Source organism: Littorina saxatilis, linkage group LG10, assembly GCF_037325665.1.
Source record: "Littorina saxatilis isolate snail1 linkage group LG10, US_GU_Lsax_2.0, whole genome shotgun sequence".
Classification (NCBI taxonomy): Eukaryota; Metazoa; Mollusca; class Gastropoda; order Littorinimorpha; family Littorinidae; genus Littorina; species Littorina saxatilis.
The window spans coordinates 8,022,287-8,049,216 of NC_090254.1; the positions used below are offsets into that span (position 1 = coordinate 8,022,287).

Below are 26,930 nucleotides of genomic sequence, written 5' to 3' on the forward strand. Positions count from 1 at the left end.
ACTAATTAACGCTGTCAGTTACTGTTTTCACCTGTTAGTTACTCATTTTCACGGGAATATTACTAATTTTTAGTTTTGGCACTAGCAATCCGTCAGGAAGTGAGCCAAAACTAAAAATTAGTAATTAACAGGTGAAAGTTAGTAATTATTCCGGGAAAATTAGTAATTTTCCCGGGAAAATTAGTAATAAACACGTGAAAATGGTAATTATCATTTTCCCTTGATAATTACAATTCTGAGGTTTTGGCACTAGTAAGCCGTCATACACAAGCTCCCAACAACATCAGGGCCCTGTCTAAGTATAAGCGGGGGCGGTTGCCCGCCGGCCACCACTGTGGATATAGGACTTGAGTCCTTCCCAAAACTCAGAAGCTCCGAACTGGAAGATCTTTGTCCGAACACAATCGGGAGGCCCTATTCCAAGGCAGTAACAGTGGCATATCTTTGACATTGGGTTCTACAGCCATGTACTTGGGGTTATTTCGAAAAGCCGGCTCAGAAGCTCCAAACGAAACGGGAGGCCATATTCCAAGGCAGTAACGGTGGAATATCTTTGACATGGGGTTCTACAGCTTGGGATTATTTCGCAAAGCTCCGAAGCTCCGAAAGACACTCCAGCCCTAGCCCAGGTAAAACGGGTGCTGGGAATATTGAGCTGTATCAACTTCATGCCCCCAATAGGTCCAAGTTAAACTGTGAGGACGTAACACTCCAATATGTGTTGTCCATTGAGCTATTCTGTTGTATTGCCATGTGCTTGACAGTATTCCGTAAGACTCACATACTCTGAATGACTATTTCGATTGCCCAGAAACGTACGGTCTATCCAAGGCAAGTACAAGAAACTGAGACGATTAAACTGCACTACCATACCATGCGTTTTGGTACTACACAGTAAGGCTCACAAACCTCTGAATAACTACTTCGCAACGCTCAGTAGCTACGGTACTATTCAAAGCAAGGTCTGGGAACACTGGCTGAGCTACACATCGCCATCACCATGTGCTTCCCATCCCAAGGGCAAACCAAGACAAACAGTGCAAGCGAGAAACGTCTGCTTTGAGTTGGGCCCAATGCTTCCTTTTGAGAGGCGCTCTTCCCCTGCACTTTACTCCTTTCTATTGTCCCAGCTGTCGGGAAGCTTCTTATTCCGGGTGCCAGGAATGCACTGCAGAAATCTCAGGATTTCAGTCGTGCATTGTGAGCCTCGCACGTTCTTCCTAAGACCGTCTACCAAAGTTCTCACTCTCTTCGCTTCTACTACCAAGTCCTAGCAGTGGTGTGGGTGGAAAATCCGTGGTGCAATGACGCTCCTGGCACTGGCATTGTCCTAAGTCGTTGTCAATGAGCGTCACTTCCGAATGTCTAAGTGTTTAACACAATTCATTGTGTGAGGTAGGATTCTTGCGTGTTTCGTTTCGGTTGCTGTCATTTCCGACCTCTATAAAATACTGCGATCTGTGCATTTCTGCGTGTATTGTTTGAGGCACTTAGCTTCTGGTGTAACTTTCTGTCATTTCCGAATTCCACCACGGGTAAAGCGATTCGTGTTCTTCGACGTCTATTGTTCGGTGCGTTTTTGCTCCTGTTGTTACTAGTATACTCGCTGTCATTTCCGCATTCTATAACCTATTGTGATTTGCGCAGCTCATCTGTTAACAATCTTCTGAATTCACATGGTGTATGTATTGTTTTATCTTACAATTTCACCATGCTCTCTTGACGCAATACTCTCTGGCAGATTTTATGCAGATGGTTGAAAGTGTTCGCTCAAACTCGTGCAATTGTAATCGTTTCTATTTACATCACCCAAGGACACAATCGGGTGATCATCTTTAAAGCCAGAGCACGTAGCAGACACAAAAGAAGCCAGCTAAAGGGATCAGACAGACAGACGCTATCCCCCCCCCCCCCACCAATGCCAAGAGAGAGAGAAAAACTGCCCCACTCAGCAATGTTCACCCGTTCGTTCACCTGACCGAGATAGAAGACCACAAAGATAACACGATGAGATCGGAAGAAGATGTCAAAACACTTAGGTCCGGTGGCTGACCAGAGCTTAGCGTCAAAAAAGCTGACCTTAGCACTCTAGAAAACAAACAACCACGCTGACAGTTAAAATACAAGACCACACACGTGCTCCCACTGGAGGGAATCATACCTGAACATGAAAAGGGTACCTCACTTTTGTGAGCGCAGAAAATGTTCATAATGCGAAAATGGTCTGCGGATGAATGACCGTGCTAAAGTGGCATCAAAGAGTCCCGCTGAGCTCTGACAGTTCAGAGCTGTTGATCGAACGAAGTGAGCAAAGTACCAAAGCCATCAAAGGTACTGGCACTATAAGAGGTCAGAAGAAAACCCAATCTCGTTAGACCCTTACCAGATGGTCTGAGACAATTAAACTTGAGTCCGAGAAAAGACTCCCACTTCAATAATTATGATGATGGTCAAAATGATACCTTCTTTCTCGACTTCCTGCGGGAAACATTTCTCCTGAAGACCTTTTTTTCCACAAAGTTAGCCAGAAAACACAAAGCCGCGGCAACACAACCTCAACAAACAAAAAAATGCGGCTGTGTGTATCAGTGTTCAACAGACCAGGGTAGACGCTCGCACCCGATCCACCCACCGCGAAGACTCTGGTGGGGGTCAAGACATGACCTCTTGCCCTGGCTATCTACTTAGCGTGTCCGACCGAAAAGACAATTGCCTACTTTACTTATCAATACCTTTCCTCCGGTATGGCCCCAAACAATTTGCTTGCCGAGTTCCTTGGGCCTCCGACGGAAGTTTCGGGCGAGTGGTTGAGATCTGCTTCAATGCTATTTCTTTTCATTTAAACATACCTTGTGGATACCACAAAAGATCTGTTTAGTCTTTGACGTGGGATAAGGGCATTCTTATACTTGGACACATGCCCAACATCTACATTCTGGTTGCTTCCCGGGCGCAGCGAGACATTTTGGCTAAAATTAACTGTGCAAGTTGACAATGGTGTCAGTTACGCTGTAGGTCTCTCTCTCTCTCTCTCTCTCTCTCTCTCTCTCTCTCTCTCTCTCTCTCTCTCTCTCTCTCTCTCTCTCTCTCTCTCTCTCTCTCTCTCTCTCTCTCTCTCTCTCTCTCTCTCAGTTCCCGTACCAACTATACCACCCAGAACCCATTTTTGCCCCAGCCCCACAGTCTTCCCCCGGCGTTGTATTCATCGGTACAATTCTATCTGCATACTCTATTACCCAGGACGGGAGGCAAGTCGTAAGTCACTGTCGGCGCTGCCACGCCTTCGCTGGCTTTCTGCCTGATAGAGGCTGTCTGCACTTGTGCGGGAGTTACCGGAGTAATGGGTATATCCTCCCAGCCTCCCCCACCTAATCCCCCTTTCCCTATCTCTCCTTGTTCCCCCCCCCCCCTCTCCCTCTTTTCTTCACTTCACTGGTATGTATTGTCTCTCCACCACAATATGTTTGCCAAAAGGCGATTCTGTCATGACGTATCAATAATAGGTAGCTCCCTAAACACCCCCCCCCCCCTCGAAAAAAACCACCCCACCATACACCCTACCCCCCCAAAAAAAAATCACCATTTTGACCTCCCAGTTGAAACTAGTTTCGGGGATGTCTCCCTGGCACTATACGATTGCTGAAAGGCGTGGCTGTCTTGGTGTGTCAACTTGAGTTAAGTCTGATAGGAAGCAGTGACCGACCAGAAATGGTGGGTTGAGGCTGTTTCTTGCCAATCTTTCATAACGCTCCTCCGCCAGGGGAAAAGAAGCAGACAGAACACAGAATGGAAGATACGTGTATACTGATGAGAAACTTTAAATTGACGTTCGCAGTAGACTTCCTTGTTTTTCTTCTTTAAACAAAAAAATTCTGATCCACGTATTTGCAAACTTCTACACGCTTGACTGAGCTGAAAACATGAACGGATGTGTCCCAACTGACAACAGGGATCTGTCAAAAGGAAGACTTTTAGCATGGAAACGACGTAAACTTTTGTCTGGAAACACACATGAGTAAAACAAAATAGTGGTAGTCTCCCACACAAGTAAACTTCAGCGTTCCAAAAGACAGACGCCACGACAATAAAACCAAAGGACAAAAATAGAATATTTTGATTACACCTGTGACTTTCATGCCAAGACTGTCATCCTACAATCCTTCGTCAACAGAAACCCATCCATTGGCCCCCAGCAACAATCTAATTGTTTATCGCAACAGCAACAAAACTGAAGAAAAAAAAACAATCCTCAAAGCAACTAGTATACCCTCGCCACCTTACAACAATCGAATCGTGTAGCAAAAAAAAAAAAGAAACCTCGAAGCAACTGGTACGCAACAAGAGAAAGCGGGGACGGAACACAAAACATTCCAAACCCCAAAACGACCTCAAACAACAATCTAATGATGTTGGCCACGAAAAGCCTGGCCTCGTATGCAACAGGGCGTACGAGGAGAAATCCCACAGCAGCCACAATCGACTGGAGAAGAACGTGTGTGCAAAACCTAATGTCTCCCAGGACCCCCACAACCACTGGAGTTGGGAAAGCTGAAGCGAATGCGAACAAGTCCCTCCAGACCCTGAAAAAAGACAGTGCGAGTTGCTAGTACAACATGGCTCTGTTGGTAGAGAGCTGTAAAGATCGCCATGCAATACATGTATGGAGCAACCTCCCTTTCCAAGACTCCCAAATTCTGGGGTACACAAACAGGTTAGATTTGGAACGTTCAATCATTTCCTGTTTGACTTCAGAAGGTTAGAAGTCTCTTTCGGATTTTTCAATTTAAAGAGTTCTCTCGATTTTTTCATGTTTTCTACTTATAACTTCAGTGAATTTACATCCATTGGCAGACTTTTCAGACGTACATTTCTAGGATTTTTTGAGAGGCGCAAAAGAGAGGTAGGTGTCACCATAAAACAAAGTGTTACTGGGAAGCTGTACAGATCGCCATGAAATACATGTAGCAAAAGAGAGGTAGGTGCCACCGTAAAACAAAGTGTTACTGGGAAGCTGTACAGATCGCCATGAAATACATGTAGCAAAAGAGAGGTATAGGTGCCACCGTAAAACAAAGTGTTACTGGGAAGCTGTACAGATCGCCATGAAATACATGTAGCAAAATGCTTACTGCTAGGGTTCACTGCCGATAAATCATTATGACTTTTTGCTGAAACAGTACTGCTGTACATTTCAGCTAAATGATATACATTTAGTGAAAGCAAGAGACATTATGCAAATGAAGCTTCAGGGGTAAACTTCCTGAGAAAATTCGTGCACTACAATCCAAAACCAGCTAAGCTAAGACAAAACTGTAAAGCAACGAAAATGAAACGTCTCCAAACAGAACAAAACAAAAAAAGCTAATGAGGCCGTAAATTGACCGAAGCCGTCGTCAGAATTCACACCCGCACAACGCTCCATAAACGCGTTAAACACTTGTTTTGCTTCGGAATCCACTAAGACCAATGGTCACAGACAGCGTACAATTTGGTCCGGTCTGCAGAATGTCCTCTCTCCGGGGTAAACGACAATTGAATCGGACACAGGGAAAATAGAAGTCCCGGTGGGCTTACTGACACTACCGTGCACACTATGAATCATGCTGGCCTTGCTACATTTCCCGCAGGGGACCGATACTATTTCACTTTTTGGGTCGTTACATGTGTGCGGGTGGGTTTGTATTTTACGAACACAAGTTTTCCGAAAAAAGTATTGACGAAATTATGGAAAGGAGTGGGTGTGGTTCTCGCAAAAATTCAGATTTATGCTAATACGGAATAACACTGGAAATGATCTTGTCAAAAGCAAGGATATATGATACAGAAACATCAAAAGTTAGCTTAATGAGTACTTTCACAATGATCCCTTGACACAACGGATCCGACTATTTCTCTCAAGAAAATATTGCTTTCAGCTACACGAACTAACTAGTTTAAGCACACAATGTCAAATGTACTGTTTCAAGAAAAAAACCCCTCACATTAAAGCTCTCAACTTCTGAAGTTTTCTTCAGGAATTGTTTTTGTTAATCATTTTTGTATAATACAAATCCCCTTCCTGATCACCAGACAGCCCAAAACACTTAGAAGACAGAAACACTATCAAGCCCGAGGAAGGGACAAGTGGTGAAAACTGACGATCCATACAACACTCAACACTCCATGACAACCCTCTGAAGGGGGAGAGGAGGGAAGACGACAGAGAATGAGGAGGAGGAGAAGGAGGAGGAAGGAGGAGGAGGAGAAGAGGGGGAAGAGGAGAAGAGGAGGAGGAGGAGGAAGAGGAGGAGGAGGAGGAGGAAGAGGAGAAGGAGGAGGAGGAGGAAGAGGAGGAGGAAGAGGAGGAGGAAGAGGAGAAGAATGAGAAGGAAGGAGGAGGAGGAGGAAGAGGGAGGGGAAGAGGAGGAGGGAGGTGTTGGTGGTGACAAGCGACAGAAGCAGTAGATACAACTCTGTGAAGGGGGAGAGGAAGGAGGGGGAGAAAGAAGCTCAGGCGAGAAGGGAGTTGGGGGTGGGGTGGGAAAGGGCAAGATGGTGACAAGGCGCCACAAACGAAAGCAGTATGCTCTTTGAAAGGGGGGAGGGGGCAGAAAGGGAGAGAGAGAGAAAGAGGAGAAGTTGAGGTGAGAGAGGGGCGGGGGGTGGTGACAAGGGGAGACAACCGACAGCAGTACAGACGACATCAGCACGTGCGGGCGGTCGCAAGAGTTGTGCATTACGCTTCATTGATTTCTCCCCCCCCCCCTCCCTGTCCCCGCCCCATTGGCACGTTCCACTCGGAGGGCGTCAGAGCGAGAGCTAGTTCACTGTGGCTGAGGGTGTTCTTCTGACTCTAGTCAGGCGACGCTGAGAGCTGTGGATGAAGTCTGTGGCTTTGCATTGTTGATGGGGTACGATTTGTCTCGGTCAAAGGCTACAAATTCATTATAAATAGGAGCTAATTCAGAGTAGTAAATTGTAAAATACCAAGACAAAGTTTTTATATGGAGCACTCTTAAAATAATTGGAATGAGGCTGTATTTCGCTACCTTTTTGTGCCCAAAGAAACCTGAATATATAATAGTAGCATGACCAGTACCGTCAGCACACAGCGAAACCCCAGGACACACATCAAAACACTCGACCAACTGTCGCATCGGCACAATTTATTCGACCAAGTGTCGTGCACCCGCTTCCACTAACTATGCCGTCTTAATAGTTGGACATTGTTAGCAACTCTAGTAGCATTTCCGGCTTTTTCTCACACGTTCAACCAACACTTCAAACTTTTTACTCAAAATTCTTTTCCCCGATTCACCCCTTCACCACCCTCCCTTCCACGCCCTTCAAACCATTTTTTTAAACGTTTCTCTCATGACCAAGCCTTTTTTTCTAAGTGGGGATTTGCAAGTCCCTACAACAAACGCTTCACGGTCGAATGCCTTCAGTTCCGCGCAGAGAGAAAAAGATTGTCACCGAGGGTATTGTGGTCGGTGTCCACTTGATGGATGGAGGCCTGGAACTCTATAGAAACTCCTCGGACCATGCTTTTCAACGGAGCTTCTGTTGTGTTAGAGTTTGGGACCAGGGGGAAGGTGTTCAAAATTAGCCTGCCATGAAGGATGGAGGGTGTGTTGTGGCATTGAAGAGTGATGGATAACATGGTCGTTTTGTTCGTGCGTTGAACTTGTGGCCATAGAACCACGCATGATCGAATCTTAACGGTAGACGCTTTTTGGATTAATTTCAACAATGTTCTCAGATTTCCAATAAAAGACCTTTCTGGGAGTAATACCAATAGCACTTGGGAATGCTGTCGAGATTTGTACACTAAAGAATAAAGCGATTGAAGAGAAGATGATGTCTTGTTCTCAGGTTTCATTTGCAACTTATTCTTATGAGTAACAGCATAGAGACGTTATAATGCTATGGACACTTAGACTCACACGAAAACAGACTGTAAGTATTAGAGTACTGCATGTACAGGGTTGATGTATTCTTGGATGCATGCATATCATTTGAACACTGAAGCTGTTTTGAATAAATGCAGACAAAAGTAGACGACTGAACTACTGAACAACCACACACACACACACACACACACACACACACGCACACACACACACACACACACACACACACACACACACACACACAGTCAGGCAGACATACAGACAGAAACACAGCCAGACAGAAACACAGCCAGACAGATACACAGACAGACAGACAGATACACGCACAAATAACGCACACACTATGCCTCTTTCCCAGACACACTACTGACACAAAAACGAAAACACAAACAAACAACCAAGCCACTCCGATCCTAGCCCGTCACACACAAAATCGACAACCAAACCAACACCACACAAACAAACAAACAAACAAACAAACACATCCACATCAACTCACCAGAAAGATATAAGTTGTGTCTATCTCAAACTCAGAGATGGTCAGGTTGCGGCTGGTGGTGTACTTGGAGATGGCAGTATCCTCCCTGTGCTGGGGAAAGTAGCGCACCTTGAACTGGGTGACGTCCCCTTCTAGACTGGGAGGTAACTCCCAAGCAATGGTGATGTGGTTGGCGCTGGAACTTGTCCGTCTCACGCCCATCACCTTGGCTGCAAAGAGAAAAAGATTCTGGTCTGAGAAACAAAGGGACGAATGCGCTCTAAAAGTAGAAGAACAAGCTTAAGAGTGAGTTATCATATACAAAGAGTCTTATCTGAGGTCAAAAACTGCGGTCTGAATATGTGTTGACCAAAAAACAAATTGAAAGCGATCACAGGAAAAGTTAAAAGATACATCGTACTTACTTAATACACACATTCTGGGAATAAATCATTCAAAATGCTTTGAAATTGTCTTCAACGAGCTCTCAAACTATTTCAGCTAAATCATGCACCACGCAAGGGCAGCTTACAACAATTATCTAAAGAATCCCAAGAAATTCAATACACACACCACGCCAAATCATTGACACAGTGTACAAATCGTGTGGTTACCTGAAGCTTCGGTCCTGGCGATGACATACTCTGAGGCCACGGAACCACTGATGTTACTGACCCCATTCTCTGCATACACCGTGATGCGGTAGGAGAAACTTGGCTTCAGGTTCGTAAGCGTCACGCTGAAAGAAAGAGAATTATCAAGTTTGTTCAAAGTTGGCTGACGAGAACGGGGATTTGCATACAATTCAACAATTCTGATATCCCTCACAGGGCAGTTCCTCGTACGTGTCTTCGCAATAAACTAAAGCAAACAAACAAATAGTTTTAAATAAACGTGGTTTTAATCTCATTTCCAATGACTGGCTCCTGCCCTTGGACAATTAAAACAAGTTCATGTTACAGTCTTGGATGGAAGACTTACCAGTCTTCGTGTTCTTGAAACCTCACCATGCATAAAATAGAAAGTAAGCCTCTTCCTCGTGAGTCATCATTATTGAATCACCGAGATCATCATCATCATCATCATCATCATCATCATCATCATCATCATCATCACTATCACTATCACCATCATCATCATCACTGTACCTGGTGGTGTTGAAGCCATGCCAACCAGGGCGATAGAGGACCTGAGTTCCACACTCGGAGCACACGATGCGGTACTCGAGGTCATAGCGACCTCCAAGGTCATTGGGAGGGTCCCAGTTCAAGGTCACTGAGCTAGAGGTGGCGGTGTAGACAATAAGACGCCTTGGTGCCGATGGGGGACCTAAGACGTAAAGAAACATACGTAGTATTCTTTAAATGGACAACTCACAAATGGGTAATCCGAAAAGAAAAGAAACGGTGAGGAAATGTCTGTCTGTGTGCGTGCGTTCGTGTATACGCGTGTGAATGTGTGTGTGTATTCGCCCTTTGCGTGTGTGCAACAGGGTTGAAGTCCACAGAGAAGGGTCCTTGAAAGGAAGGGACACTTGTTACATCACAAGACCCATCTAAGTCAGTCACTCGGTGCGCATCAAAACGACTCCGACCCTTGCAACTGCAGTGCAAAAGCTGCCTGTCCTTTCCAACCAAGCCATCCAAGACCCCTCTCAGTGTTCCCCTTTCATTAACAGCGACACTTTTCTTGTGAGGGATGACTCAGGATGTGTCGCAACAGGCAGGCAAAGACAAAAGGTATCAAGTCAACACTGGGCGACCTTCTGTCAGTGCATCTGATTGTGAGAGGCCAAGGGAGGATGACGTGAGTCAACAGACACAGAGGGGGGGGGGGGGGGGCGGGGGGTTGCAGTGGGAGGGAGAGCGAGAGAGAGAGAGAGAGAGAAAGAGAGAGAAGGGGGGAGAAAGAAAGATAGAGAGGGAGAGAAACAGAGAGAGAGGGAGACATAGAGACAGAGACAGAGACAGAGAGAGACGGAGACATAGACAGAGCGAGAAAGAGAGAGAGACAGACAAACGTAGCGGAACAGGCGAACGGACAGACGAATTGAAAGACAAGACAGACAAGGAGAATCCACGCAGAGGGAGAAAGCAGGCACGCGGCGGATACAGACACCCTAGAGGAAGGGTGGGGGAGGTCCTTATCCCATGAAAATCAGAGTGAGAAGTGAAGCAGAGAGGATTGTGGGCGAATTCAATTTATTTTAAACTGAAGAAGGTGCTGCCTGTGACAAAAACTGAAATCAAATGATTGGTCAATTCTATAATGCTTGCAGTATTCCAACAAACGAGAAAAATAATAAAACTGAGAATATTTATTAGGAACCGAGAACAACACGAAATCTGTGAGAAAGGGGGGGGGGAGGGAGAGGGGTGGGTTGGGGCGGGGCGGGGCGGTATAGGGGGGGGAGAGAGAAAGATGACAACGGGAAGTATGACAAAATGAACAACTTCCACAGAAACATGGAAGGCCACACATGTGTGTGTTTGCGCGTGCGGGTGGGATTATGTGCGCGCATGCGGGTTTGCGTGCGTTCGTGCGTGAGCACGAGTGTACTTGCGTGCGTGCGCGCGCATGCTACTGTTCAAAGTGCGCATCAGTACAAGCCTGCCTGTCTGCTCTTCTGCGTATGCGTGTGCCCGCCATCCCTTGTGTTCGTGATAGAGCAAGAGAGAGAAATAGAGGTGAGAAAATACTGGACGTCCTCTGGCAACCCCAGCTAAGGTCAGGAGACATCTGTGTCATCTACAGTTCTCACATTACACCGTTCATTTCTCTCAAAGTCGATTTTATTCTGTGAACAATGTTAGCGGCAAAGAGAATCAGAATTTAATTATTTATTTTTGTCATTTGCTAAGCCGGTTGCTGTCGACTATGACTATCATTTCAATGTGCAGTTTGCTGCAGAGACAATCAATTAAGCAAATGTGCATGAATAAAAAATGATTGGGAAACTTCAAATTACTTGAAATTGATAGGATTGATTGAATATGCTTTTGTTATGTTTCAGCTTTCAGTGCTTTAAAACCCTGATTACTTTTAATTCAAATAATCCTTCACTTTTTTACTTAGTACTGCCAAGATATTGCAATTAAATCAACATTTTCTTGCGATCACTTTAATTAGCTCTTTCTGAACCTCGTATTGCTGCTTCCTTTCTAGGAAGCAATTATGACCAAAAGGACAGCTAGACAGACAGACGGACATAAAAAACACACCCAAAAAACACCATCATTATTTTCATTTTGTCTGTTAAAAGTGTAAACTCGAACATGTTCTCCCAAAATAAATTCTGCAAACACACTCGTTTAGCAGCTCTCAACAGCTAAACGGCTGTTTTCGCTAGCGGTGACATAAAGTTTCCAAACTGATGACAGCGCGACAGCGTCTAAAGGTCATGCCAAAAACACCTCTGCCGTCTGACGCGCGCGCAACGAACCTGGGAGTCCAAATGTCAGCCGTAGCGGGACGTCTATACTGGATTGGACAATTGATATTTCTCTCTAGCTACCGCTGCTGGGAGAGAAAACAAACCATTACACTGGAGAAGAAAAACAAATTCTCTCCTGGGCTGGTGCCGATAATCTATACATACTGCTGCGTGGTTGTTTAGTGTCGGTGGTGGTAGTTGGGGTGTTGGAAGTGAGGGTTGTGGGGGTGTAGTGGAGTGATGGTGGTAGAGTTTTGCAACAAAAAGAGTTTTGGCTGCAAATTAAAGCGTAAAGCAGCGCGCGACATACCCACCACCCTCCCCCCTCCCTGTGTTGTTCTTTCAAGACAAAATATTATTTGTCAATGCAAATACTCACTTGCATGGTTCCACAGGCTTTGCACTATCACAATGTTTGTGTCTGAATTACCGGGGAAGGAGGGGAGTACTGAAATAGATACATTTAAGTCATACCAGTGTACATTTAATGATGCCAGTGTTTTCTTCTGTGTTTTTTCTGTCGTCTACCACGTCTTTTGCACATGATCATTTTGTTCCTTAACTTTCTTGCGTGACTGATACGCCTATACCCTTTCAAGTGAAAGCAGGCAGATAGCATGTACACTGTTCATCCCCCCCCCCCCCCCCCCCCCAGCGTTGCCTAACAACCGTGTATGAAAGCACCGCTATTTGCCGCTACCTAACGACTATTATTCATTAACCCTTTCAATGCCGTAACCCCAGCATGCACAGTCATAAGCGACAAGTGACACCCAGTCGCTACTGAAGGCAATGTGACGTAATAACAAGAGGCGTCACACTAGCTACTACGTCACTTTCGCAGGTGGCGACAGGGGGGTTACGATTGTAATCACCGCTGCTGATAGTCTATCTCTGACCCTATACGCTCTGGGAATCATAAAATCCTACTGGGATTAATGGGTCTGTGTTTGCTGTATTGAAGACGGGAGATTGCTGATACCGCACACTCTGTTGGTGAAATGAAATGCTTTGTCTGTGCACAGATAGTACCTTGAATTATACAGAGAGAGAGAGAGAGAGAGAGAGAGAGAGAGAGAGAGAGAGAGAGAGAGAGAGAGAGAGAGAGAGAGAGAGAGAGAAAGAGAGAGAGAGAGAGAGAGAAACACACACACACATACACATACACACACACACACACACAAAGAGACAGACAGAGATAGCCTGGTGAGAAACAGAGAGATACAGAAAGAGAGAAGACAAAACATAAGAAGAAGATAGAAAGTAAGAAATCAACCACCGAGGTTTTAACCCACACTATCGTAGCAGCATCAACGCACAGACAAAACAACAAAATATCAGAAAAACAGAAAACATAAGACATACAGAACAGTGGACACTTACGGGTACAAGGCCGAGACTTGCTGTCCAGTACTGCCCTGTAGTAGCCAGCCTGACACGTGCACTGGGAGGAACCAGGACTGGTGGAATGGCTGTGTTGTGGGCATTCCAGGCATGGACCCGCCCCCTCCGACCACTTGTACAAGTTCTCCTTGCACGCTGAAAGACAAACACAATTCAAGGTTAGTCGGGTCGACAGAACATTAATGAAAGGACTAGTGCAAAAACAACAACAAAAGTGAAGAAAAGGAAGACATGGCTAATGATACTCTTAAACAACAACAACAACAACAACAACAACAACAACAACAACAACAACAACCTGAAACGCCTTCCCACAACGAGAACCGTTTTCAGATCAGAACAAATCAAAGACGACGGCCTCCATTAGAACTATGAAAAAATCCTAAAGCTGGACATACAAATTTATAACAACCAACCAGCCAAAAGCAACAATTAAAAACCTTTACCCAAAGCGACAATTAAAGTCCTCTTCACAAGCAACCGTAACACTAAATACCAACGCAATTTTGAAGGTCAGACCTTGCTAGTTTGCTCCCAAATAGAAACCGTTTCACCCTCAACGATCTGGTTCGTTGACCTTCACACACACCGCGTCTGGAACAGTTGAGACACGACACGCACAATGTCTTCTTCTGTTTTCTCGCACAACTACCGTCTGACCTTGCAATGCTATTGTCATGATCAGGTTCCGGTGTCACAGCTCATCCTTCCAGGTATGAATCGCCTCAATGACACTACCCCCCCCCCCCCCTTGATGCTTTGAGTCAATCACACTATTGATAATACTTGTGAGAAGGGCAAACTATGGCTCCCACACTATTTGAGTTTATTTTCAACCCTCCTTTTCCACAAAGAAGCAAGACCTCTGTATCTGTCTGGCAAGCAAGCGTACACATACACACAGTCACAGACAGACGCACACACAAACGCACACACACACACTCTCTTTCAAACATCATACTTTCTCTCTCTCTCACACACACACACACACACACACACACACACACACACACACACACACACACACACACACACACAATCAACACTCAATATCACAACAACCAGCGAAGAATAAAGTGGTGAATTTTGCACACAAACATCCAACAACGGGACGGCCAAGCAAACGATCTCATAGCGGTTCAAACAAGGGGGGTCAGTTTTGTGCCCTGAGTCCCGAGACTCTCCTTCCAATACGGTCCCCTTTGTGCTTCGTCAACATCACTTCAGTGTGAGATTCGAACATGAAAATACAACTTGTGTGCAGATTGTCCACGACCGGACATTGCAACTGCCAACAGCATATTGTCCGGCATAGCTCGCTTGTTAGCACGGCCATCCTGCATCCAGTGACCACCATCAACACCTCTCATTTCCCTTCAGCCGCCTCTCCCCTTTGACCCCTTGTCCTTTTCAACCTCTTGAATTATTCGTGAACAATCCTCCACATAATGTCCTTTATTTTACTCTCAATAACAAATAAGTTCACCCCAACACTAATTTTACTCCAACAAAACACTGACAGTGACGGTGAAAGAAGAGAACTGTGGAGTGGATTTTTGTGGAGTGGGGTGTGTGTGTGTGTGTGTGTGTGTGTGTGTGGAGTGGGGTGCATGTGTGTGTGTGTGTGGGGGGGGTGCATGCGTGCGTGCATGCATGCGTGCGTGCGTGCGTCGGAAAGAGGGAGAGGGGAGGGAGTGGGTGGTAATCCAACCGTCCGTCCCGATCCCGTCTCTCTCCTCCACCTCCCTAAAAAAAACCTTGTCCTTGTGCCAGCTTATGGAAATATGACAACTTTGCCGCCGGACCGCCGGGCCGTCTTCCCCCTTTGGCCGTCAGTGATTGAGACTCGAACTCTCCCGAGCTAAGGGGGCTGGTGGAGACGGGGGGAAGGGGGGGAGGAGAGGGCGAACCGCCAAGCCATGCTCACCCCGAGACCTCTCATTGTTTGAGACTGGAACCCTCCAACGTAATGGGACAGGATGGTGGGGGGGGGGGGGGGCGCAGGGGCTAGGAAAGGGAGTGGCTATCGAGGAATAGGGGCACCGAGAGGTCATGGCTGTTTGTCGTTGCTGTTGACAGAGCTTGCCAGGGGAGGCAGAAAGACAATAGCGGGGAGTGTAAGGGTGACGCCGTTGGCTTGCCCCTGTCACCAAGTTGGCGACGGAGCGTACGTGCAGGAAGAGCTCGTTTTCTGTGTGCGTGTCCCCGTTTTTCTTTGCCTTGCTCGCTCCTGAAGAGCCAGTTTGTTGTTGGGAGACCCTAGCAGAGCGACTCGCTTGCTAGTTCATGTGTGAAGGTTTGCCTTTGCTTTCGCTGGCTGCACTTTTTTTTTTTTTTTTAAAGACAAAAGGTTTCATGTTTTTTTTTTTTCGTTTAAAAAAATATTATTCAATGGGTCCTGATTGGTCGAGCGCGCGAGCACACAGACTTCGCCAACAAACGAGCACATGCTTCATACAAATACACACACTCCAAACATTTTCTTGTCACCCAGTTCTCTCCACTATTCACACTGACAAAAATCGCCACAACAAAACGCCCTAGTAACAGAACGCAAAAACGCAAAAAAATAAAAAGACAAAAAAAGGCACACACAAACAAAAACTTATAAAAAAAAAAGATAAAAAAAAGGAAAAGACCGAGTCAAAGTTCTTTCACAAGGTCAGCAGGCAACCCTTTTGTCCCGCCAAACGTAAGGGGGGGCAACATGGCGGCAAATCTGGACCAGCGGCTCCAATTACCATGGCGGGCAGGGAGGAGAAAGCTTTTTGATTCCTCCAATTAGCACCACCCCGTTCCCGTTATGGCTGACAGGTTAAACGCAGGGTACCGTCACGATTGACTAATGCCGGGGGATACGAGCAACGGAGGGACAGGGGAGGGGACAGTCTACGATTGCGACGGTGTTTCGGCATGGTCGACTGCCCATACCAAGGGAGCGGAGGGAGGGGCTGGTCTACGACGGCATTTTGGCACGCTTGGCTGCTCATGCTAAGGGGCGGAGTGGGGATGAGGGTGGGTGCTGGGGACGGGGCGGAGTGACAGTCTACGACATCATTTAGGCACACTTGGCTGCCCATACTGATGTCGCTCTTAATCGTCTGTCACCAACGGCACGAACAATATGAACGACTTGTGATGTGCACGGTAGCCACACTGTTCGACATTTTTGCCAACTATGACTGCTACAATATAGTGGTCCGTTAGGCTAGCCTAACCGTACATAAGCCAAGTCAAGTCAAGTCAATATTTATTTTTAAAAAAACTACGTTTACATGAATTTAAATATATTTTTGCAATACTTCTAATTAACCGAGCACTCTTATTCGTGTGTGTGTCTCAGGACCGATGCTTTAACTCTGTAGGTGTTACACAAACATTTTTGAAACTGCCAATATTTCTCTGGAAACATTCCCGACACTTCTGACTCTAATGGCGAGATCGCTGAATGAGAAAAATCGACCATTCCTAATAATATAATCATTATCGTTCTACAATAAGTGGCAGTCTTTCTTTCTTTCTTTATTTGGTGTTTAACGTCGTTTTCAACCGTTCAAGGTTATATCGCGACGGGGGAAGGGGTGGGGGGGGGGGGGGGGGGGGATGGGATAGAGCCACTTGTTAATTGTTTCTTGTTCACAAAACCACTAATCAAAAAATTGCTCCAGGGGCTTGCAACGTAGTACAACATATGACCTTACTGGGAATAAGTGGCAGTATACACGTGTAAGTAAAATTAAACTTAAGTTGTGCGTATCGATTAAACGTGAAGACTGAGATTTGTCCTTTGCATTCATGATGTGTGTGTTTGTTTGTTTATTTGTTGCTTAACGTCCAGCCGACTACGCAGAGCCATATCAGGACGAGGGAGGGGGGGATGAAGGGGGCCACTTGTCAAGCGATTCCTGTTTACAAATGCACTAACCCATTACTTGTGTCCCAGCAGGCTTTAGTAAAACTAAATTAATACCTACTGGAAGATTACCAGTTTCCAGTATGTTAAAATAGGCTTAACCTATCTACTGCTGGACTTACATCAGAACACTAACAGATTAAACTATACATGAATCGCGAGACAAGCGGCAAGAGAAGAGATTTTTGGAAAAAATACAGGTGAATGAGCAAGAAGGCAGAAAAAGGAAAATAATCCATGAAGAAAAAGAGAGCATGACAGGAAAGAGGAACCAAAAATCTACCTAACAGCAAACTAGAAAGCTCCTGCGGTTCCAAAAACAGGAGGGGCTTTTAATTTCATAACCGCAGTGCCCCACTGCGGGAATGATGTGTGTGTTTGTTACATATTAGTATTCAGTAACATTTGAAAGGCTTGGACATAATGGATTTTTCTTTCCCCGTTTTTGGATAACTGATCATTAGCATTGTCCTATCAAGCCTCTATTCCTGTCTGGGACATGAATTGCCGATGCGATAAAACAAAACACATTTCCAGTGACTCTTTGTTCCATGGTAACCGTCGTTATCTTTTCTACGGCGATCAAACTGATCGCGGCCGACAGGTTTAAATATTGTGCATGGAAGATTGTGTTGACAGTCACCTTACAACACACACACGGCGATCGTGCGATACGGGGCAGCGATGACAGAGGAGCCTTCATAAAATATTGATACCTCCGTTCAGCCGTGTAACTGTTCCAACTTCCACAACCATCGGTCCCATGCCAACCCCTGAGTGGGTATGTTTGTCCAGTTTGCGTGATCTCTCCCTGTCTCTCTCTCTGCTCTCTCTTGCTCTCTCCCACTGTCTCTCTCTCTCTCTCGTTCTCTATCTCTCTCTCCCCTCCCCTATCTCTCTCTCTCTTTATCTCTCTCTCTCTCTCTCTCTCTCTCTCTCTCTCTCTCTCTCTCTCTCTCTCTCTCTCATTTTAGACTTGTTTGCTGAGAAATCAATTACTTCTTGCTCAATCTTCGATCTCTGCACCTGATGGAGTTTCAGCTCCCTCCCTCAACCGCCGCCGTTTTGAAGTTCTCAGACACTCTGTATCGTCAAAAAGCCTGGGAGGGAATTGAAAATCCATGTGTTTTCAAAGGGGATCGCAGTGACAACTAAATTCTCACGATGGATAAAACGATGTTCTTGCATGACAAACAAGGATGTTCGCTGTGTGTGTTTTCTTTGCCACATTCGTACATTGTGTCAGTGAGTGCATTGATTTTTCCCTGAATCGTGTCTAAACACTTCTTTATCCGTATCAAATCTGTCTCCAAACCTGGAGAGCAACGGCCTTCTCCAATCCCCCTCCCCACCCAACTCCACCACCTCTCTCTCTCTCCCTCTCTCTCTCTCTCTCTTTCTCTCTCTCTCTATCACACACACACACACACACACACACACACAAACACACACACACACACACACAGTCTGTCTTGACGCCATGTGCACAATACACAATGCACAGATAACTAATCCAAATCTCAATGTTTCACAAACAAGCTTTCAACGAGAGAGAGAGAGAGAGAGAGAGAGAGAGAGAGAGAGAGAGAGAGAGAGAGAGAGAGAGAGAGAGAGAGAGAGAGAGAGAGAGAGAGAGAGAGAGAGAGAGAGTGAGGAAAGTGGAAGAGGGGGGTGTGGGTGTGTGCACTACCTTTGACGGGCAATATTTCTGATGCCACATCCAGTATGTTTGAAGCGAAAGCAAGGCAATTCACACACGATCCTTGCAAGTGAATGACAGAATATTATTGAAGCCCGAAATGGTTCTACCAAGGGACCTTGCATAACACACAATGCTGTATGGATATTTCAAAGCTGGGCCGAAATGCCCATGGGATATGAAGACTGGATTTGTGGAAAGCTTGGTGGGCAGATGAAAGGGGGCGCTCGGTTCGGAGAGAAGCAAGAATTGATGCCACCGTCTGTGTTTTCGTTAGATTTGCAATTTTTCACCGAGCCAGAGAGTGGATAGGAGGCATGGAGATGCTGGGAGCAGCAGGATTCTGCACGGAGAACAACATACTTTTCTTTTTGCACAGCTAAGAACATTGTCTGTTCTTTACCCCCTCCGTCGAACATTGTCCCCTTTTGCGTTGCGTTCTGGAGACATCTATACACTACTCTTCTTTTCTGATGTTTGCAAAATGTGCAAGGTCTTCAGGGGCAGTAAAGTTGCAAAACTTTCTTTCGTTTCTATTCAGAATGTAAATCCTTCATAATCAACCCCCGTCCCCCCTCCCCTCACACACACACACACACACACACACACACACACACACACACACACACACACACACACACACACACACACACACACACACACAACATTCTTCTAACTGGCCACATGATGTCATCCAAATTTCCAGCGGAATTTTCGCTTCTATATAAAAAAAATTGAGTAGTACTGTACCATGTTGAACCAAACCCTTTTGGTGCAAGAATATCCTACAGTCCCTAGGGGTCGTGGTACAACATCGGGAGGGCAAGAGGGGGAGGTATGAGTGTGTTGTGAACGGAGTCACACGTACGAACGCACGCACACACACACACCAAAATATTGTTATGACTTGCCATTCTGTACTTTCTATCAGCATCTTTGCAGAATTATTGTCACTTCTCGTTGTACTGTACCATGCGAACCAAACCCTTTCGGTGCCAGCAGATCCTAGGCTCCCTGGGGCCTTCGGGATCATAAGAACGACGAGAGGATGAGGGTGGTGGGGAGGGGGCGGGGAGAGGGGTTGGTGGGAGGGTGGGGAAGGAGGGAGTGAGGGAGGGGGTGGGTGGGTGGATAGGCTTGATCCCTGCAGCAGGGGGAGCGTTAAACGTATTGCTCCCGGGCACAGTGTGTATCGATCGTCGGGCAGCCAGCTCGCTAGCATAGTGGTGTGGAAACAGTCTCAATGCTGCCACAATATTCTGCTTTTGCACCACTGTGGGCCGATGCAGGCTATATGACAAGCTGCCGCCTCTTCCATCATCTTTTGTTTTGCAGGCTGCGGACTTTTTGGGTGTGGTGTGCTGTGGTGTGGTCAGTGTGTGTGTGTGTGCGCGTGTGTGTGCCTGTAAGTAGATTGAGAAAACGCTCTCTCTCTCTCTCTCTCTCTCTCTCTCTCTCTCTCTCTCTCTCTCCCCCCCCCCCCTCCAACCCCGTTGTCCAATTATCATCACGAAAACATGGCACACGCCATATTGAATCCCAATCGCAAATGCTGTGCCCACGTGACGCCAGACACAGGGACAGGTAACTGCTGGCGGCAATGTCGATAGGGGAGCTAATCCAATGATTGATCTGCCCCTGCTCTGTGTTTTTCTTTTTCCTTCTCGCGTTGATCGCTCCGTTTTCTCCTCCATCAAACTCAACTTAGGAACAACTCCCCTGTAAAGCCCCTGCAGAGTGTTCCACAGCGAAGAAGGGGTAATCGGTTTTTCTCTGTTATTAAGATGATTGCATGTGAAAAGCTTAACCCTTTTTTCTTCTGTCTTTTTCTCCTTCTTTTTCTTATCTTTTATTTTTTTCTTTAAATTCTGCATCATAATCCATCACTTTGTGTTAAGTGCTTCCCCGTTGGAAGCTCACCCAGAATGCACCCTCTTTTCTGTCTTTCATCTTCTTTTTTATCTGATGATAATCCATCATTAAGTGCTAAGTGCTACCCTGCGAGAAACTAAAATGGAATTAATCAACACTTCAATCTCTACCTCACAAAGTTGCGGCTATTCTTTGGGGGTTCAAAAGAGTTCTGAATGTTACAACAGCTCCTCTCTTCCTTCTTCATCGCCGCCATTTTGTTTTCATTAACCAAATGCAGTTTTAAGTGAAGTGACGCGACGAAATCCTATCCTTCGTTAAAACGATACCTCATTTAATTTCCCACCATTGCGTGGAGTTTGCCTGAACAATCTGCATTTACAGAAGAAGAAATAAAGTTGGAAGAAAGGAGAGATGGTGGACGTGCGTTAACAGCACTGGCAGGTGCTGAGAGAAATTTACACGTGCACGTTTTTTTGTTCATTCACTCTGTCTGCCCTATCTGTCTGTGAATCTCTCTCCCTCTCACCACCACCATCCCACCATGTAATTTCTCTTTTGAGATAATAAAGTATGATTGAATGGAATGGAATGGAATGGAATTGAACTGTATCCCCATCACCACCAACAACAAATAAAACAATGAGCTTTTCTTTTAAATAAATGAATCCACTGTACTCACGGGAACACGTGGTCCTTTCTGAGTTGCCCTCGTGGCCAGGCATGCAGACGCACTCTCCTTTGGACTCCCGGTACCACTGCCCACTACTCTGACACAGGTGGGTGGGGGGCGTCTTCTGCACGGAGTTGGCCGTACACACCCCATTGTACTCCTCCACCTGGCCCTGAGCGCTGCCGGCAGGGACCTCCTTGAAGAAGGCGAAGTTGACTGTCAAGGGAGGACAGGTGATGTAGAACACCCTAACGGACATGAGGCTCACGCAGGAACCTTCGTCCTGGAAAGCGAAGTAGACGCCCCGGATGTTGGGGTTGAGTCTGACGTCACGCCGTTCCAGGTTGATGACGACGTTGTCGTCGGTGGTCTTCTCCCACATGTAGTCGGCCGCCACCTTGTCGCGCAGGGTGTAGGTCTCCGGGTCCCATGTGGGGAACTTGTCGTTGGCGAAGTCGTCGTTCGCCTCGAAGTAGAAGAGGTTGAACGTCTCCTTGCACTGCTGCAGACTGGAGGCGTCTGTTAGCCGCGAGCATCTGGTGGGGGGGACAAAGAAACATGTTTTAGGTTTCTGTTATTCTGTTGTCTGTCTGGTCTCTTTTCTCATCTGCTATTCTTTTTCTTTCTTAAATTCTGGAAATTGTCCATTGTGTCCGCTTGTCATACCCTAAAACAGTCTTTCGAGGGGAATTTTCTTATCAGAAATTTTGCTGCAAAACACTCAGACTGCATTTATATATTTTGAAGTTTTACTAGTCCGGCAGTGATCTTCCATTAATATCAACAAAAATGACTTACTTTCTCATGGTAAAGCGAATCTCAATGCTGACACTGATAGCGTCGCTGCGGTCGATGAAGGGGGTGCGCACCCAGTTGTTGACGTTGGGTATCCTCACGTTGCACGAGGCAAATATTCTGTGTGGGTTTTCTTTGCCATAACTCGCCTCTGTCCACTGAAACACACGAAATGAGACATCATAAGTATGGTTTTTCACGTTTGTCTGCAGTAAACAACTATTCCATGAGCCATATCAGCTGGTATATTATAAAGATAACACACTAAATGATAAAAGGAGTGAGCAGTTTGCCTTTTTTAAGCTCTATGAATGAGAAGACAAAAAGAATGGCCTCATCTCAATGTAACGCTGACATTCTTGAAATGTTGCAAAGATACAAATAGCGGCAATATTATCAAACTCCGAAACACACGCTTACTCATGCAAACATGCATTCAACCATTCATACATATTCAACATGAAAACTACACAACTGCACCACACACAATGAAAGAAAGGTCGATAGAAAGCGAAACGTTCTGGTTGGGTGTGGTAAAATAAAGGTGTTCAATAGGATTTAATGACGCAGAACTAAAAGGAAATAACTACTCATCATTTAAGATATTAGAATAATAAAGTTCCAGAAACAGAATAGCCAGAAAAATCAACAGAGGAACCTAACCCACTAAAAATGCAAGACCAGGAAAAGAAAGGCAAGAAGGGCATCAAAACATGAATCTGTTTGACACACATTTCTCAGTCAATTCCACCTTGCTCCCTTCCAAGTCCTGTCTTGGGGAAGAAGGGGGCGTTGGGAGGGGCAAACAAACGCCCAGAATTCCCCCCTCCCCTCCGGACCCCTCCTTGCACGACAATAAAACAGCGGCAGCGAGCCAACAGGGCGTACAAGGCGCCCATAAAAGGCGGCCACGTAGAAAACGTAATGTGTCCAATTGCAAATGTCCATCAATTGTGGACCCCGTGCTCTGACGAGGCGGCTAAAAATAACGACGGACAGGGGAGACGACCGGCGTGTGAAATATTTCAATTTCTCTGCCCCTGGAGGATAAGCTGTTTACGTGACCAATATGTGGGAGCAGTGTCAATATCTCAATGCCACAGACCAGCAATTGAGATCCACAAACGCGTCCATTTTCCTTCCCCCCCGTTTTTGCTGACACTCCATTCCGGAGTCCCAGAGTGCCGATAACTGGCGCTGGTTTGAAAGTCTAAAGCGCATGAGTGGCTCGAGTTGACTGCTCAGATCCGTCGTCCCCATTCAAATCACGGTCTGTGTGCTCTAATCAAGAACGGATTTATTTCGGAGATTTATGGGTTTTGATTCTCTCTGTCTCTTTCTCTTTATCCCCATCTCTCCTTCTTCGTCTTTTTGTTTTATCTCTCTCTCTCTCTCTCTCTCTCTCTCTCTCTCTCTCTCTCTCTCTCTCTCTCTCTCTCTCTCTCTCTCAAATAAAGTTCAGTCTCAGTCTCTCTTTCTCTCTCTCTCTCTGTAAAATAAAGTTCAGTCTCTCTCTCTCTCTCTCTCTCTCTCTCTCTCTCTCTCTCTCTCTCTCTCTCTGTAAAATAAAGTTCTCTCTCCCTCTGTGTGGCAAACACATAAACACACTCCCCCTTCCATCTTACCCCTCCACACGCACAAATCTAACCTACTGCGACATTCCCCCACACACATCATATGACCCAAATCACTCCTGAAGCGCCAAGTCAATGAACAGTCTCGCGTCATTTCCTCGCAGAGAATCGAGCCTCCGACAGCTAAAGCAGCCAAGCACAAAACACGCCTGGAATAAAGTGAGAAAAAAATGAATGTCTGCGAGCGTTAGGGGTTCACCGTGAGAGAGAGAAAGAGGGACAGAGAGGGAGAGGGGGAGGGGGAGAGAGAAGGGCGGTGGGGGGGGGGGGTGGAGGCAGAGAGAGAGAGAGAGAGGGCGAGTAAGGGGAGGGGGGGAGGGAGCGAAGGCAGAGAGAGAGAGAGAGAGAGAGAGAGAGAGGGCGAGTGGGGGGAGGGGGGAGGGAGCGAAGGCAGAGAGAGAGAGAGAGAGAGAGAGAGAGAGAGGGCGAGTGGGGGGAGGGGGGGGGAGCGAAGGCAGAGAGAGAGAGAGAGAGAGAGAGAGAGAGAGAGAGAGAGAGAGAGAGAGGGCGAGTGGGGGGAGGGGGGAGGGAGCGAAGGCAGAGAGAGAGAGAGAGAGAGAGAGAGAGAGAAGAGAAGAGAGAGAGAGAGAAGAGAGAGAGAAGAGAGAGAGAGAGAAGAGAGAGAGAAGAGAGAGAGAGAGAGAGAGAGAGAGAAGAGAAGAGAGAGAAGAGAGAGAGGAGAGAGAGAGAAGAGAGAGAGAGAGAAGAGAGAGAGAGAGAGAGAGAGAGAGAGAGAGAGAGAGAGAGTCAAGAAAGGAGCTAGAGAGAGAGGGGAAAATATAGAAGCAGGAACGCGGATGGGTGGGGGAGACACAGCGAGAGAGAGGTGCAGGAGTTTGTGGGCAAGACAATAAAGACTGAAATATGCAGACATACAGACAGGACAGACAGACGCCAGACAAACACACACACACACAAGACAGACAGACAGAGACAGAAACACATAGAGAAAAGTCGGGAGGGAAAGGGCGGGGGGGGGGGGGGGGGGGGGGGACGCGCCAGCCATGCTAGAGCGACGCCTGCTACGGCCACGGATCGATGCCCGTAATTTAGAAGTTCCGACGCAGTGATGCGAAGCCGACGTCATTTGTCTTGGTGCCACCTTCCAGGCCTGGTAAATCAGCGGCCTCAACACGCAAGGCAAATCAGAGTTGACTTCGTAAATTACCGCCCTTGTACAACGAATTGTTAGAACCGCTAGGGTTCGCTGCTTTTGAAGCTGGGTGTGTCCGTGTTGTTAGGCGATAAATGTTTAAATGCTGGTGCAGTCATTAACAAATAAAAACCCACCCTAAACATCCATGGGCCAACTACGGTGAAAGAGAGAGACCGACCTTTTAAACCAGTGTTATTAGTCGTTAAATTATAGCTTGGACACATTGCATTATTTTGCTTCTACACATCGGCCTTTCCTTTGAGACATAATGTTTAGAAAAGCAACCTCTGCAAGGAACCAACCATGGCAATGACTTAAAATAATTAAAAGCAACCAAATATTGTTTTGAAATTAAACAGATTGAGGACTCATGACCAACGACCAAGTGTGAAAAAGGGAAATGCAGATGATTATCCTTTACTTTACAGATGAATATCCTTTACTCTACAGATGAATATCCTTTACTCTACAGATGAATATCCTTTACTCTATCTAATTGAACTTTAAAGCCGAGTCTGCCCTTCACCTAGGTAGCTTACCAAAGAATGCACAACAGGAAGTAGATTACCACTATGGGAGAACATAATTATAGAGTTTCTGCACTCGACTCATGCTGCATCTTCCAATGTTTTATCGTCACATAAATCGTACATTAGAGCAGGGTACTTCTACAAAAGTTGGACACCCGTAAGACAGCCGCATCGACCCGAAGCACAGTACAACCTAATCACCGACAGCTTGGAGCTTGTTACAAAGTTCCCTCGGATCATGATTTGCTGATTTAAGCTGGCAAATTGACACCTCAAAGCCCAGTAAAACAAGACTTTCTCATTTCATACACCAAACTCCTGGTACTTAAAATCGATGGAACGCCATTTTCTCTCCATGCCGCGACATCGCCGCTTGGAGACGGTCGCAAGTCACAGGCACACGGCACTGTTGGAGATAGAGGTAGGGGTAAGGATAGGGGTAGGGGTATTCTAAGTCTTATTTTCACTAATGTAGGAAGACTGGAAGTCTCTCTATTTCACTCTTGAGTGAGGTTCGTCAACACACAGAATAGATACTCAAAATGCTTACTTTTTTTCTTCAGAATAGGACGTTACTTCCACGGGGCTCATTCTTGGAAGGACCGACAACAGACCTACACCCCATTCCCTCACAGACCATAGCCTGTGACAAGTGCCTGTGGTCGCAGCCCTTTAAAGGGGGACGGAAAAGGGGGAAAGGGGAAAGGAAAGGAAAAAGTAGATCGGCATGAAGCGCGTTGTGATTTATAGGTAGTCGATACACAGCTAATGGTTGTCGAAAGCCCAGACTGCGTAACTTATGGGACAACCTCTCCTGCTCTTTTGGCCGAGGTACCTTTACGGGCGAAAAGAGAGAGAGTGTGTAAACGCCACAGCAGTCTTGTACTGGAGAGGATCAGTGTTATCGATTCTCTGTAATCCCGGACTGCTTCGAAAGTCGAGGGCGCAAACAGGAGGGTCCTTTCCTGTTGCCAGGAACTTAGTCGTACATGCTCGGCTGGGTTACCATTCTGATTGATGTCAAAAAGATTTAACTCCCAGGACTAATGTTTACAGCAAACACACTTGAGCGCTTACACAATTACTGCGGATCGCAACTGCATTTCCATAATTTGTGACAAAAATTAGTTGTTGCAATGTCAGGTTGTTATACTCACATAATAATAAATTATGTACAGTTACATGCACTCTCCGCTTTCTTGTACTGGTCTCAATCAAGACCAAATAATCAGAGTTTAATTGTTTTGTATGAACATTTCCGAGTCACAATGTCCACCTTTCACAGGGGCAGTTTGCTAGGGAGCAAGCAATGTTTCACAGTGACAGCACAGCGCTCGTGGAAATGACTTCCAAGCTCTTAACTCCTCCGCGCATGGCCATGGGGACAACGGCAAGGTCGACATCAGCTGGTGGAGGTGGTACCCACATTGTCCAAGAGCAAGCTACCAACC

General features: G+C 46.2%; 1 protein-coding gene across 3 annotated transcripts in view; it reads right to left on the reverse strand.

The window, feature by feature from the left end:
• Positions 1-26,930, reverse strand: part of LOC138978085 (ephrin type-A receptor 4-like) — a 203,772-nt gene that overhangs the window by 63,189 nt on the left and 113,653 nt on the right. For all 3 annotated transcript variants that reach the window (XM_070350713.1, XM_070350712.1, XM_070350711.1), the window contains exons 3-8: positions 22,163-22,317; positions 21,374-21,900; positions 13,187-13,342; positions 9,519-9,699; positions 8,985-9,109; positions 8,392-8,600 (exon numbers count right to left, since the gene is read on the reverse strand). In XM_070350713.1, coding sequence (XP_070206814.1) covers positions 8,392-8,600; positions 8,985-9,109; positions 9,519-9,699; positions 13,187-13,342; positions 21,374-21,900; positions 22,163-22,317 — 1,353 coding nt within the window. The remainder of the gene's footprint in view (positions 1-8,391; positions 8,601-8,984; positions 9,110-9,518; positions 9,700-13,186; positions 13,343-21,373; positions 21,901-22,162; positions 22,318-26,930) is intronic.